The sequence below is a fragment of the Pogona vitticeps genome, chromosome 12 (assembly GCF_051106095.1).
Source record: "Pogona vitticeps strain Pit_001003342236 chromosome 12, PviZW2.1, whole genome shotgun sequence".
NCBI lineage: Eukaryota > Metazoa > Chordata > Lepidosauria > Squamata > Agamidae > Pogona > Pogona vitticeps.
The window spans coordinates 9,834,263-9,847,871 of NC_135794.1; the positions used below are offsets into that span (position 1 = coordinate 9,834,263).

General features: G+C 44.1%; 1 protein-coding gene across 2 annotated transcripts in view; it reads right to left on the bottom strand.

Moving 5' to 3' along the window:
- The window catches only part of CCDC33 (coiled-coil domain containing 33), a 219,247-nt gene that overhangs the window by 65,146 nt on the left and 140,492 nt on the right, over positions 1 to 13,609 (bottom strand). For both annotated transcript variants that reach the window (XM_078381075.1, XM_072982291.2), the window contains 2 exons: positions 12,183 to 12,254; positions 867 to 1,019 (listed from right to left, as the gene is read on the bottom strand). In XM_078381075.1, coding sequence (XP_078237201.1) covers positions 867 to 1,019; positions 12,183 to 12,254 — 225 coding nt within the window. The remainder of the gene's footprint in view (positions 1 to 866; positions 1,020 to 12,182; positions 12,255 to 13,609) is intronic.

Here is a 13,609-nt window from a genome sequence, read left to right on the forward strand (position 1 = left end):
AGATTGGAGTGCTATAGGAACGGGCACTGGCTTGCCTTGCAGGTCATGGGTCATGACATATGCCCAAGAAAGCTGACCAATGCCTGATTCCTCACACCAGTGCCCTGCTCATACCTAAGATCTGGTTTTTTTAGAAACAAGTCCAGATCTTAAATTACTCCATGCCCAGGGCACACCTGAGAAACTTCCTGGAGAAAATCTGATGCAGGATTAGCATTTGTGTTGCCTGCTTTAAGTGTCTGCATGGTTCCAGTGTACTCCATCTATATATTTGTATTACAGTGGTGCCTCGCAAGACGAGCGCCCCGTTTAAGACGAAATCGCATTACGACGAACTTTTTGTGATCGCAAAAGCGATCGCTTTACGATGGCTTCAATGGGGGAATTTTGCTTTGCGATGAAGCAGGGAACCAATTCTCGCAAAACGACAATTTTCGGCCAGCTGATCGGCGGTTTCAAAATGGCTGCCGGGTAAAAAAAATGGCTTCCTGCTCTTTTCTGGGATGGATTCCTCGCTGCACGGGCAGCAAAAATGGCCACGCTATGGTGGATCTTCGCTGGATGGTGAGTTTCAAGCTCATAGGAACGCATTAATCGGGTTTTAATGCGTTTCTATGGGCTTTTTTATTTCACATTACGACGTTTTCGTTCTACAGCGATTTCGCTGGAACGAATTAACGTCATAATGCGAGGCACCACTGTAGTCAGATTTTTCCGCAGGGACACCATATGTTTCCAGAGTTACCTCAGCCAACAGAATCACAACCATCTAGCATTGCCTGGCAGATCTGGCAGTGGACTTTTGCACTGCTCATTGGGAGCAGGCAGGATGCAAGTCAAGAAGTCAAGAAAACTGAGATACTCACTTCTGGATGGGGTTCAACCACACTGATCTTCTGTTCCGTTTTGGAAGGTGGCCTCGTCCATGGCTCTTTGATTGTCCCAAGTTGTCCCACCAACTCTGGATCCAAGAGGGGCAAACCATTGGTTGTGGATGCAGTAAGAAACACATCTGGCCTCTAATAAGAGAGACGAAATATTATAATGGCCATCAAGGCAGACAGATTGCTTTTAAAGAAGATGAGATCCATTCATGTACCAATAGCTATTTGCCATGGTATCCAAAACTGAACTTCCACATCCAATCTATTATCAACAATCAGATAAATAATTAAATCCTAATAACATCTATTGACTCATCTGGAAAAAAACAATGGGAAACATTACAAGGAATAGTCTTTATCCAGAACAAAAGTGGCATTTTTATTGTCTCTAAAAAACATTTCTGGGCAGAGGCTACCAGTTCAAACTGAACGTGATTGTTGCATCGAGTCTGGGGTTGTGTTTTTAACTTTTACGAAGACTTTCACCCTGTACAGAGACTTTATCTGGGATAAAGTAATAATAACTGTCTGTTTTCATCATCTCCTTGTTCTAAACTTCTTTAGGGATCTGGGACAGGTCCATCATGACCATACTAGTTGGGAGATAATGAGTTATAGCCCAGCTTACCTGGATGGCACCAGTTTGATCAATACTAATATTTAGTATTAACACCCAGAATCTTATTATTTTTAAAAGGCTTGCATAACTTGCCATCGCTAAATGTAGGTAATTGATGACGTGCCGGGATGCATCTCAGTTGCACAATGAGGCACGTCACCAGGCATGTGATGGTGACACAGCCCAAGACTTTGTCAATCAGCCACAGTAAGTTATACAAACCTTAAACACCAAAGGGATTCTGGCCATTGGTTTAAGCTTCTGGCTGCAGAGTTCAATTCCCCCATTGTGCCTCCTTGACAGGAGGCTGGACTCAGTGATCTGTAGTGTCCCTTCCAGCTCTGCAGTTCTGAGATGACTAGCCTAAAAGTACTATTACTGTTGTGCCAGTGATTGACAACTTACCTACTGGCAAGGGCTTTTATGCCTTTGACATTCTTGCAAGCAAAAGAGTCATTAGTGAATGTCTGCTTGTCAGTCAGTTATTAAACACTAGTAGACAGAATAATAAAAGGTCCCAATATATATATATATTGCACTGTGCTCCCGTGCAACTTAAGGGTAACGTTGGTCCCACCAATTCTATTTATGCGTCAGACACAAATTCTTTCATAAATTCACTTCACCTGGAAACCTCCAGAACCATTCTGTTTTCATCTGGACTTCATACAGATTGGTCTGAATCAGAACAATTTGGTTTGGTCCAGATCTGTTGTGCAGCCCTACAATAAGTAGTATTCTGGACATGAGCCTCCTGAACCACTAGCCTCTACTTATAGGTACCTTTTCCTTTTGTATGTGTTATTTTATTTCCAGATGAAAACAGAGTTGCTGCCCATTTGCTTCCTGTTATGGCAGAAACCCCCCCCCCATGCACGGGGTCCCCATCCAGAGCTGGTAGAAAATTGGAGGGAACGTTGGATGGGACTCTTAAACCCCTTTGCCTTTCTCTTTCCTCTTCTGAGAAACAGCACACCTTAAAGGTACTTAGTACACAAATCCGTGAAATTTGTCAGATCCACTCCCCACCTTAAAGGGGCCTGTCATGCCTGCAAATGTCATGGGCACTAGTGATGGGGGGGGAGGCCATTTTTGGGTTTCCCGTACAGTACAAGTCAATGGGAAGCTTAAAATAAACTCAGACAAATTGGATGTGACAAGAATCTCTCCAGGCGGAATTAAGATACAGCCCCATCCCCAAAACTGGTCTGCAGATTGGACCAAGGGAACTGTGTACAGCCCTAGCAACTAGTGATAAGTAAACTAATGTCCTTTGTACTGAAAAGAACACATTGCGACCTGCTTACAGACTCATAAACTAGTAGGTTGCTATCTGTTTATAGGACCCCTGAATTTGAGTGGTGTAGTTCTGTTTTTAAAGATGTAGCAGATCTTCAAGAAAGCAATTAATAACAGCGAGCCTGCAAAAATGCACACACACACAAACACACCCGCCCCATTCTCCCTTCTGAAATGGACCCCTCTTGTCCTTCAATCACAATTAGCTTCTTATGAGTAGAGAGGCTTTTGCATGACACTGTCTCAGGCAGTGACGGTCTCTCTCTCCTCCCTCAGCATGATGGTACAAATCTATTAGGAAGCTGCTGTCCATGAAACGCATCTGTGGCGGCACAAGGAAATGACACCAGGCAGATGGTCCTTAACGGAACAGAGGAGGATTGCTAATTGAAGAGGATTCAGAAAATGCAAGCTTCAATCATTTCCCCAATGAGGCCAATCTCTCCCTGTCCTCTTTCCCCGCTCAGCGCTCCGCCTGGCACACACAGTTTATTCATTTCCTCCTAATCCGTTCCTAACTTGCTAAATTGGTTACTGCGGATGGCTGGCAGCGAAGTGGCCCTCACTATCTGCCACGCCGTGACTCTGGGCGGTGATGTCTTATTAGGGCGATCAGGAGAAAGCCACCACAGCTGCGACCCTTTGGCCAAACTTGCTCTGGTCTCTCTGCAATCCCTTGAGTCTGGGATCAGGAGGCGAACTGCACAAGGGGACAACTCACGGGGTGGGGGGGCTCCTGAGGGCCCTTCGATGCCCTCACTCACTGATGCCTCATTAACTCCATCAGATGCGCTCACTCTCGGGGACCGGTGCCCTTTCATTGGGCTGGCAGGCCTTGACCTTGGCTGGGCTCCCTCAACGTCAAAGACAGCAGCCCCTGGACTACCAAGCAGCAATTATACATGCCCACATTTCACGGACATTTACAGGAAAACAAGAAGATCATTCAAAATGCAAACGTTTCATCCCTTCCCTTACAAAAGAGTATGAAACTGGAGGCACACATGGGGCCTGACGTGAACCAAAAATTACTGTGACTTCCTCCATCTCTTTTGCCTGATTAAAAAAATGGGGCTTGTCTGGACAGTGAAGCTGGACATGTCCTTAATTGAATTAGCTTTCCTCTTCTAAACCCTCCTTTGGGAGAAGCAAACGGAAACAGGCCGTTTGTCCCCAGGAAGACATTTCATATCTCTCTCTCTCTCTCTCTCTCTCTCTCTCTCTGCTCCACTTAGCTGTGGCCGACTGTATCCCACTCATTAGCTGTCTAACAAAGCGAGGCCGGCTCAATCCGCTCCCATTTGGTAGTAATTCTATCACTCCTCTATAATTTCCACGACAATCAACATTTCTAAGGAGGTTGAGCAGGGTGAGGTGGGGGATGAATAAAGGGAGAATAATGAGAACCTATGATTCCTCTCTATTCAGGCGCTAGCTTTTTCTTCTCTTCCTTTCAAATAATTTTTTTTTTTTTTTGCTTTTATGTATACACAGGGGAGTAAAGACAGATACTGCAGTCCTGCCGCTCTGGCAGGGTGATGTCGCTTTTTTCACCCCAGAAAGTCTCCTGGGCTGACGGACTGACTGTACCGATGACTAGTATTCAATTTGCAGCTAAGAAACCTGCGATGGCACTGACCCCGAGGCCTCTGGAGGGAGTGGCAGGGGGGGGTCCGGATCTCCCGTGCGGGTCCTACGGGGCCTCTCCCAGACCCTCTGGGTGGGGGAGGGGAAATGTCACATCTGGAAACCTCCGGGAGAGGAGATTTGGGTTTTTTAATGAGTCGTGGTGTCTCTTCACCCTTTTTAAGGCTTTAAAACGGCATCCCCACCACCACAACTCAGCAAAACAACAACAACACACACACACAAAAAAAAAAAACCCAAGAGGAATTCTGACCACTTACGATTGATTGATGGATGGATGGATGGATGGATGGACGGATTGGTAGCCCAGTGTGGCTTAGGCTGGCTTCTGGCAGCCAGAATTTGGCTCCTGAGCCCCAGAGCTTGCCTGCCCCAATCTATCAGAGCTGAAGCCAACTCTGCCCCATCCCACCCCTGCCTATGATACACCCCATTTCAGAACCTGCATCATTGGAAAGAAAACCTACAGTGGAGGATTTACACAGATGGAATTTTTCCTGCATATACCCCGTATTTTTCTCTCCATAAGATGCACCTTTCCATAAGATGCACCAATTTTTTTAGGAGAAGAAAACAGGAAAATATAATCTATTTTCTTCGCTCCATAAGACGCACAGACTTTCCACCCCCCCTGTTTTGTGGGGAAAAAGTGCGTCTTATGGTGCGAAAAATATGGTAACTAGAAAGATATTCAGGTGAACGCGATGCCTCCAAGCACCTGCTCCACCCTAACCGGTAGATCCAGTGGTTAAAACTGCTCTGCTGCCTGAATTCTCCTTGAACAATGCCTTTCTCTCTTCTGGAAATACAGAAGGGGGTCACCCTCTCCCTACCCCCATCTTAAGCGGGTTATTATCTATCTGTCTCAGCGCCCATGTCTGCAACAAAGGGATAATAGTGACAATCTGTTCTTACCCTATAGTGGTGTTGTAAAGATGATTAATATGTGAACTATACAAAGGCTAAGCATTATCCTCCCACAGAGAATCAACTACAGTATTTCACTCCCTCAGTTTACTCTAAGCTTGATCTGCTAAGCATTTAAAAAATTGTTTTCCAGCCAATACGCACTAAACAGCAACGAGGAATAGCAACACAGAAAAAGCTCTATATTACAAGTAAATATTTAGGCAATTTATTTGTAAAAAAATTCTCACACTTTTAAAAGGGGCGGATCTGCTTCCTTTAAAAAATTGGGGGCACAGTTTAGTACATCCCAATACATACATGCCAATAGCTTATAGCTGGAATTAAAGATTAGGCACTCTATAACCATTCAGCAAATATATTGCCAGAGGGGGTTGAGAAACTTTAAGAAAGCATCCTCTTATCCCAATGATAGAAAATGTCTGATTTATGTCCACCTCCCACCTACTGTGTACTCCTCAGATGTTGTAGACTACAGCTCCTATCAACTCCATGCAGTTGGATGGGGGATGATGAGAATTATAGTCCAACACACCAAATTGATGCCAGTTTGAGGGATACTGCTTTACACTATCCATTTTTCTTCCAATTTATGTTATTTTGCTCTCTCTCTCTCTTCCAACATACTGTGCACTTAGCAATCTGACAGCACCTGTCACTTTAAAGCACCACATCACATGACAGCACATTTAATTTCCCTGTTATCAGTGAAGATCTCTTTTTGTGTATTTTTAAAAGACTAAAATGGGGGGGGGGAGGAAGAGTCATGTTTCCCCATTAAAACAGTTTAAATTGACAGTGAGCACGAACAAGAAATGAAGGATCAAGACTGTTGTTTCTATTAGAATTAATTAAATCCCTCTGAATGGCTTTGAAAAACTCAGCAACATCTCCTGAGCTAGGGGAGAAAGATGGGTGCATGCTGGGCAAATGAAAATATGGATTTTGTATTTGTTGCTTTCGGTGGAGGCAGCCTGAAATGTGACATGGCTCAACACAAGGACGAAGGCTGAATCTGGCAGACCGATATGGAGGTCAGCAGCAGAGGATGACTAGGGGAGAGGAATGAGAAAAAATAGCAGCAGACATTCAGATGAGCCTAATGTATTCAAATTTTATCCTTGTTTGCTCTTGCATGTGAAAGGTTTGCTTATACTTTCCTTGGGGACAGAGATGTGCATTTTAGTCTTTACTCGGTAAACTGACAGATTGATCGCAATCCTAGTGGCAGAATCACAATACTTAGACCCTCCAGTGTTAAGATCATAAGTGTAAACCTCAGTGGTGGACTGCCTTTAGTTAAAACGTTAGTTACTGTATGTGCTAGAAAGTCCAAATTGTCTAATAGTGACCCTAATCGGGTTTTCAAGGTAAGTGAGGGCTCAATCAGGTGAGCATTTGTCCTGTTGTTTGGTGCATTGTGGGGGGCTAGGGTGGTTTGCTCTTTTATCATGCAATCAGATGAACTGATCACTAGAGCAGACCAATCTATTCCCAGAGCACCTTTACTTGCACCTTTTAAATCTCCTATCAGGGGCTTCTCCTTTTTCGGTGCGCGTTGGTGCACTCTAGTTTGATTTATTCCCAGTGCATGTGGTTGCTGGGAACATACCAAAATCAAGCCTTGCAGTTGTCAAAGCTGCCAAGGCTCCTTTCACTCTCAATTTCTAGTATCTTCACTTAATAACCAAGCCACTTCAGGATATCAGCAAATTGAACATTTCCTGCTCCTCTGTGGAAGGGCAGGGGAAGTGAAATGATCTATTTTGCCTTTGCTAGACTATCACTGATGTGCTGAATCACTTAGATTAAATGTTTAAAAATACAGTATTTTATTTGCCTTGTCTATAGTGTCGATCAAAAAACCACCCATAACCAGTTTCAATCAGCACTTCATGCACACCCATAGCATGCACAAAACTATTGGTTGGTTGCTGAAAAAGACACACAACCCGTCTAATATTTCAGATTTGGAAATGTCCAAGAAACAAAGCACCAGCTATGGTTTTCTGTAAATTGCACAATCTGTTTAAAGAAAAGCTGGCATTTCATGCAAAACATTCTCAATGTGGCTGCAAAAACGATGCCAAGAGTGCATTCTGATTTCTTGCTCTCCTCTCATTGTTGGGAAGAACGCAGCCATTCCTTATCTGCACTTGTAAGGATGAGACAAATGAGGATTTGAGAATAATGATGTGCTGTCAAGTTGTGACTTGCGGAAACTCTTTTCAGGGCTATTTAGGTATAAAGTTCTCAGGAATGGGTTCCCAGTTCCTCATTCTGATGGTGGTCTGGGATCATGCAGCTGGACCCAAACCGCATGTCTTCTGTCCCTTTGGGAGGTGCAAAGAATCAAACGGCCAACTCACTGAGCTCTCCAGCCAAATCATTGAGGATTTACACCTCTAAATATGATCATTCTCTCTGTTTCTCAAGTTCACTGCTGAGTACCAATTGTTAAGTAGACAAACTGGTACAGTATTGCCCACAAAGACGAGGGAGGTTGCAGGTGATCTCAGAACAGTTAAAATATTAAGTGGAGGGAAAAAATGCCCTTAAGGGGTCAAGTCCACCCCATCCCCATATGATTTAATATACTGGTGCATCAGTCTGGACTGACTCCTTAAGAATGATGCTGAACCCCATGGGTTTCAATTGGACAGGTTTTCAACATTTTACCGAATGACGCTTCTCTGTCTTTCATGACGCTTCTCTGTCTTTCAACACAATTACTGTATTTTTCGCTCCATAAGACGCACCTCTCCATAAGACGCACCAATTTTTAGGAGAAGAAAACAGGAAAATAATAATCTGTTTTCTTCTCCTAAAAATTTGGTGAGCCTTATGGAGAGGTCTGTCTTATGGAACACACCCTAGGACCCTTTGGAGGTTCACCCTGCCCCCTCGGGGGCCAGAGGGGACGAAATCGCCATCTTCAGGGACTCTTCTGAAGCTTCCCAAGCCTCGAAAGAGTCCCAGAAGGTGGTGATTTCGCCCCCGCTGGCCCCGTGGGGGGTGGGGGGAGCCTCGCAAGGGTCCTGGAAGGCTCACTTGGACCCTTGCGAGGCTCCCCCCACGGGGCCAGTGGGGGCGAAAACGCCAGCTTCGCTCCATAAGATGCACAGACTTTCCCCCCACTTTTTGGAGGGGAAAGTGCTTCTTATAGAATGAAAAATACGGTAACCAGAATTCACTTCAATGCAACAGTTTCTTGAGCTGTGAATTCAAATTTCATTTCATGCATCACTTTCTCAACTTGCAGGCCAGCTGGGAACCGCTGTGTGCCATTCCTCTCTAAAGCGGTAACAACTAAGTTTGAAATGGAAGCAGGTGAAGAAACCAGAGATTCTTTTTTCATTTCAGGAAAGCAACATTTACAGGATCAGAAAGAAATCTAGGAAACCAAGAACTGACAAGAAATTTCCAAACGACTGAATGTTTGCTTCTATGCAAGTTAGTGTTTCCCTTCCAAACAGCTAGCTTCTACACTCTCTGCCAGCAGTGTTTCTGGTGAATATCTACTGACTCAGTCAGAGAAAGAGAGAAAGAGAAATTACAGCTTCCTAAAGGTTAATTTTGTCTTTTAAAGAGTCCAGTTCATTCCAAAGCTGTGATTGCATGAAATGGCAGCTTCCAGCTCCCACCCCTTCTATTATGCCTCTGGCAGCCAATTTATTCTTTTCTTATTGTTGCTGGGCCATTTTGCTGAAACAAGCTTTACGAACCGAACGAAGAAGCTGAGCCTGTCATCTGATATTTTCTTTTCCCTCCCTTGCTTGTACATACATTACTGGGCAGGGTTGGGGGTGGGGGATAAACTGGGAATAGGGGAAGGGAGGGGGAAAACCCCACACCATTCCTAGATCAAAACAATAATCAGCTAAATGAATTCCGCAGCATTTTCCCGCATGACTAGGAGTGATAATTTAGTATAGCAGCCAGCTGGAAGGAAGGGGATTAATTCTGCACTTACCGACACCCCTGTGAATAATTCATCACACGCAGAACCTTCTCAGATGGCCCCCCGGGGCCATTACTCCAAAGTACTTTTCTAGACACTGCCCTGCCCCAACCATGGGGACACCCCAGGGGAGAGAGGAATGGAATTAACCTGCTAGCTTTAAGTTTGGTCCTAAATTAACTTTGCAGTGGGGGAAAAGCAGAAGAGCTTTCGTGCTTTTCACGTCACCTGCATGCCTTCATCCTGCAGTATCTTTTTACTTGGCAGAGAGACTGCTAGGGAGCGATCAGTCCTGGGTATTAAGAGGTATAGTTTGCTGGCATAGGTTTCCTTACTGCTGAGGTTAGAGCCATATTTGACCAACCAAACAGAAACTGTGGGCTTCCTTGGATTCCACCTCCCATCAGCCCCAACCACCATGGAGAGGGATTATGGGAACTGTAGTACAGCAACCTTTGTGTTGGAGGAGCACACAGGTTCTCCATCTCTAAAAGTATGTTCTTAGGAGGGCTAAAGAAAAATATTTCAAACAGACCAACAAAAACACCCCTGATCCATTAGAATAAGCAGACACCGGCAAACGTCTAGAAGCAGCACTAATAAGCAACAAAAGCAAATTATATTAGATGTTTGTCCAGTATGGGGTGCTGTGAAGCCTGGCATGGGAGTGTGTGGGAATACACCAAGGCAGACATAAGAAAAACTTGCCTGAAGTCAGTGCTCCAATGAAGGCCACTGACATATTGACAAAAGAGAAGAAAAATACAAGGGAGGGATGCGGGGGGGGGGGGGTGGACAAAAAGAAGAAACACATTTCGTGAAATTTATATATGCTGATGTAGAAGGAAATTCAGATCTAATGACTGTAATAAAAATTGGAACACAAGACATCTCAACACAGTGGGGAATCCTGTGCCCAAGTGGTCTGCATGCCAGCTGCTCAGTTGGCTGTCCAGCTGCCAAGCTGAGCAAGTCAGGATCTTGGGCCCTGCTCATCCTTCTTAGGGTCCTTTATCTTTTAGCTGGCCTTTGGATTGGAGCTGCATTCAAGTAAAGAGGGCCTCCATACGGAGAACACAATTATAAAAATGAGCGGAAATACTCCGATAGGAAGATCAGAAATGCCCTATCAGAGAAAGCATGGCAGTGGGTGGAAGTGGCTCTTTGTTCCTTTCTAAAGCCCACAGAAAGAGGGCAATGGCAGAGGGATCAAGACCTAGGGTGCCAGCCGGCAGCCCAGCTGCGGGAGAAGCATGTGAACTTTGCAAAGGTGACCTGATCTCATGGTAACTCTTGTTATTTCTGGGTCACTGGTTCTTAGAGAAATTCTCTTGGTGTTTTAATATCCACCACCACCCCGGCACGCCTGATATCATCCAACCATCTCCCTCCACCCCAAAGCAGAAGAGCAAAATCCTCTCACCATCTTTGACAACATAATTTGGTCTGACAGGCTGAAGCCAGTTTTGAGCAAGGCTGAGCAATCTGGCTGTGTTGTTTTAACACAACCTCTTTTACAGGAACTCAGGGAGGGGAGAGGGAGCATCGTAGCATGCTTTACGAGATGCTATGTAAACCATCATCTATATTCATGGAGCTGCTCTGGGAAAGGCCCGTCTCCAGCACTGCCAGCCACTCAGCTGCCTGCTGTTGATATTGCTTTTGCATCACTTGGGCAGAAACACAGCTGGGCAGGCAGAAGGAAGCTTGATTCTGTGTGGTACCACTTCCCAGAGTTTGGGGAAATTACTTTTTTAGACTGTAACTGAAAATTATAGTCCAAAAGGGTGATTTTTCTAATTTCTGCAGTGGATTATATCCACATGAATTCTGGGAGGGCTTTTCCAAAAGGTAGCATTTCTATGCTTTGCACTATAGCTCAGAAGACTAGTAAACCTACATTCAGGGTAACACTAGTAGGATTAGAAATCGGGGACATTTAGCCAGCATATCATGGATTTCATGAACCTCCTCCTCTGCCCAATGAATCCATCTGATTGAAGTTCTTGCTCTTAAAAATGGTATGCAAGATTTTTAATTAAATAAAGTCATGTTGGTTTCCGAGTTCACTGTTTCAGTGAGATTAGGGTTTGTAAACTAGATGTGGATTTGATTTATCTGCTTTTTCAGAAAATTTGAAATCCATGTACTTTATATTCCAAAGAATCTCTTGCTGGTCTTGAATTTGGGCAAGCACCAGATATGGAATCAGAAATGGAGCAAGGGAGTAACCAGAGGGAGCTTGGGCAAGGGCCCCTGAACAAGAGGATAAAATTTACTTTTTTTTTGTCTATATTATATTTTGATAAAAAAGTTTATAAAATAAAATGATTGTTATCCATTATCGTTTTTCTTAAGGATGAACCTCTGTATTTTACTGGGGTGGGGAATGAAGGACGCCTATCATGTAGGAAAAGTCAGCCAGAGAGATTGTAGTGGATGGCAGATGGAACATGCAGGCAAAGTTTGCTGTTCTACAGAACTCTCTCTCTCTCTGCCTCTGTGTTCCCCTTCCCTGCACACCAGCATTTCCCAACCTGGTGCCTTCTAGATATTGCTGGACTGCAATGCCAATCACCGTAAGTCAGCCTGGTCAGGGATGGGATTTATAAGTCTGGGACTCAGACTGAGAAAAGTGGCTCTTTCCACTTCTGCCTCTCTATCCCTCTTCCCCACCCACCCCCACCCCGTGCTTTGTGTGCCACCCAGTCTAGACAACCTGTGTGAAGTTGGGCCACAAAGAATCCCAGTTCCATAAGAATCATCTAAGAATCATCTAAGTACAACTTTACAACAATCCAGCTCTGATTCTGCTGGGGAGGGGGAGGCAGAGAATCCATCCTACCTCTGAATTGATCAACTGGAGGCCAAGCTGGACGGTTGGGATGCCCCCAGATGTGGTTCGCAGAAGGGTATCCTGTAGAAATGATAGATTAAGGAACACGGTCAGTTTAAAGGATTGATGTGCAGAACTCATCCCAGTCTAAAAAGTTTGCCTGATCTAATATTTAGGAATCACTTTTGATGGCTCACATTAAAGGATCACTTAGCCGAGGAATTGTTCTCCAAGAGTGGGCAGACAGCTACTTTTAGAAAGTTCATAAGCAAGCAGAAAGTTGATGGATTGCACCATGTTTATCCCCACATTCTAATAATCAAATAATTCATCCTCTGGTGCTTCCAGATTAAGAACTGTGACCAACAGGGCCTGGAAGGGCTGATCAATAGAAGGCAATTTGGTATACATTTTCCTTCACTTCATTTATTAAACTTATGAATTTAGGTTCAACTAACAGGTGTGCTTGAATAGACTTTTGAAATCCTTCACTCTGTCTACATGTGGCGTTGTTGAGAAGGATCATTGGGAAAAGATAAATTATCTCCACTAACAATGATTGTAACACATTCCAAGGGGATCTCTGTTCTTGTGTTGTTGTTGTTGTTGCTTTGTTGAGGTTTTTTTGGGGGACGTGGTGGTTCTTTTTGTTTTGTTTTGTTTTTTGTTTTTTGCATTGTTACTGAAAATGGTAGCCATTACAATTGTGTTGACAACTTGGTAGCCATTTTGATTCTTCCACCAGGCCTTCTAGCTGGTGTCATTTCAGGATACCGCAAGAGCAGCAACAGAGAAGCAGCCACAAAATCAATCAATCAATCAATCAATCAATCAATCAATCAATCAATCAATCAATCAACCAACCAACCAACCAACCAACCAACCAACGAACGAACGAACGAACGAAAGAATGAATGAATGAATGAATGAATGAATGAATGAATGAATGATGGTGAAAGTTTGGAAGAAATTATGCACCCTGGCTTTCCTTTTTCAGGAGGTTAAGAAAAGCAACAAGTGGGTCCTCAGTCAAATCAAGCCTGATTTCTTTCTTTCTTTGCCATTTCTTTGGTTAAAAAAAAGACAAAACTGAAGCTGTTGTACTTTGTACTCATCACAAGAAGACACGACTTGCTAGAAAAGACAGTAACGCTACGAGAAGTTGAAGGCAGTAGGAAAAGAGGACCAAATACTGTATGAGATGGATTGGCTCCATAAAGGAAGCCATGAATTTGAGTTTACAAGAACCAGGGAGGACTATTGAGGACAGGACACTTTGGAGGTCACACATGACTTGATGGCATGTAACAGCAGCAGCAGCAGCAGCAGCAGCAACAACAACAATGGGGGAGGGGTTCATATCAGAATGTTTCTCAGAAACTGTCTGCTGAAAAATATTTGCACAACACTTGTTAACCTTCAGACTTCAACACCAT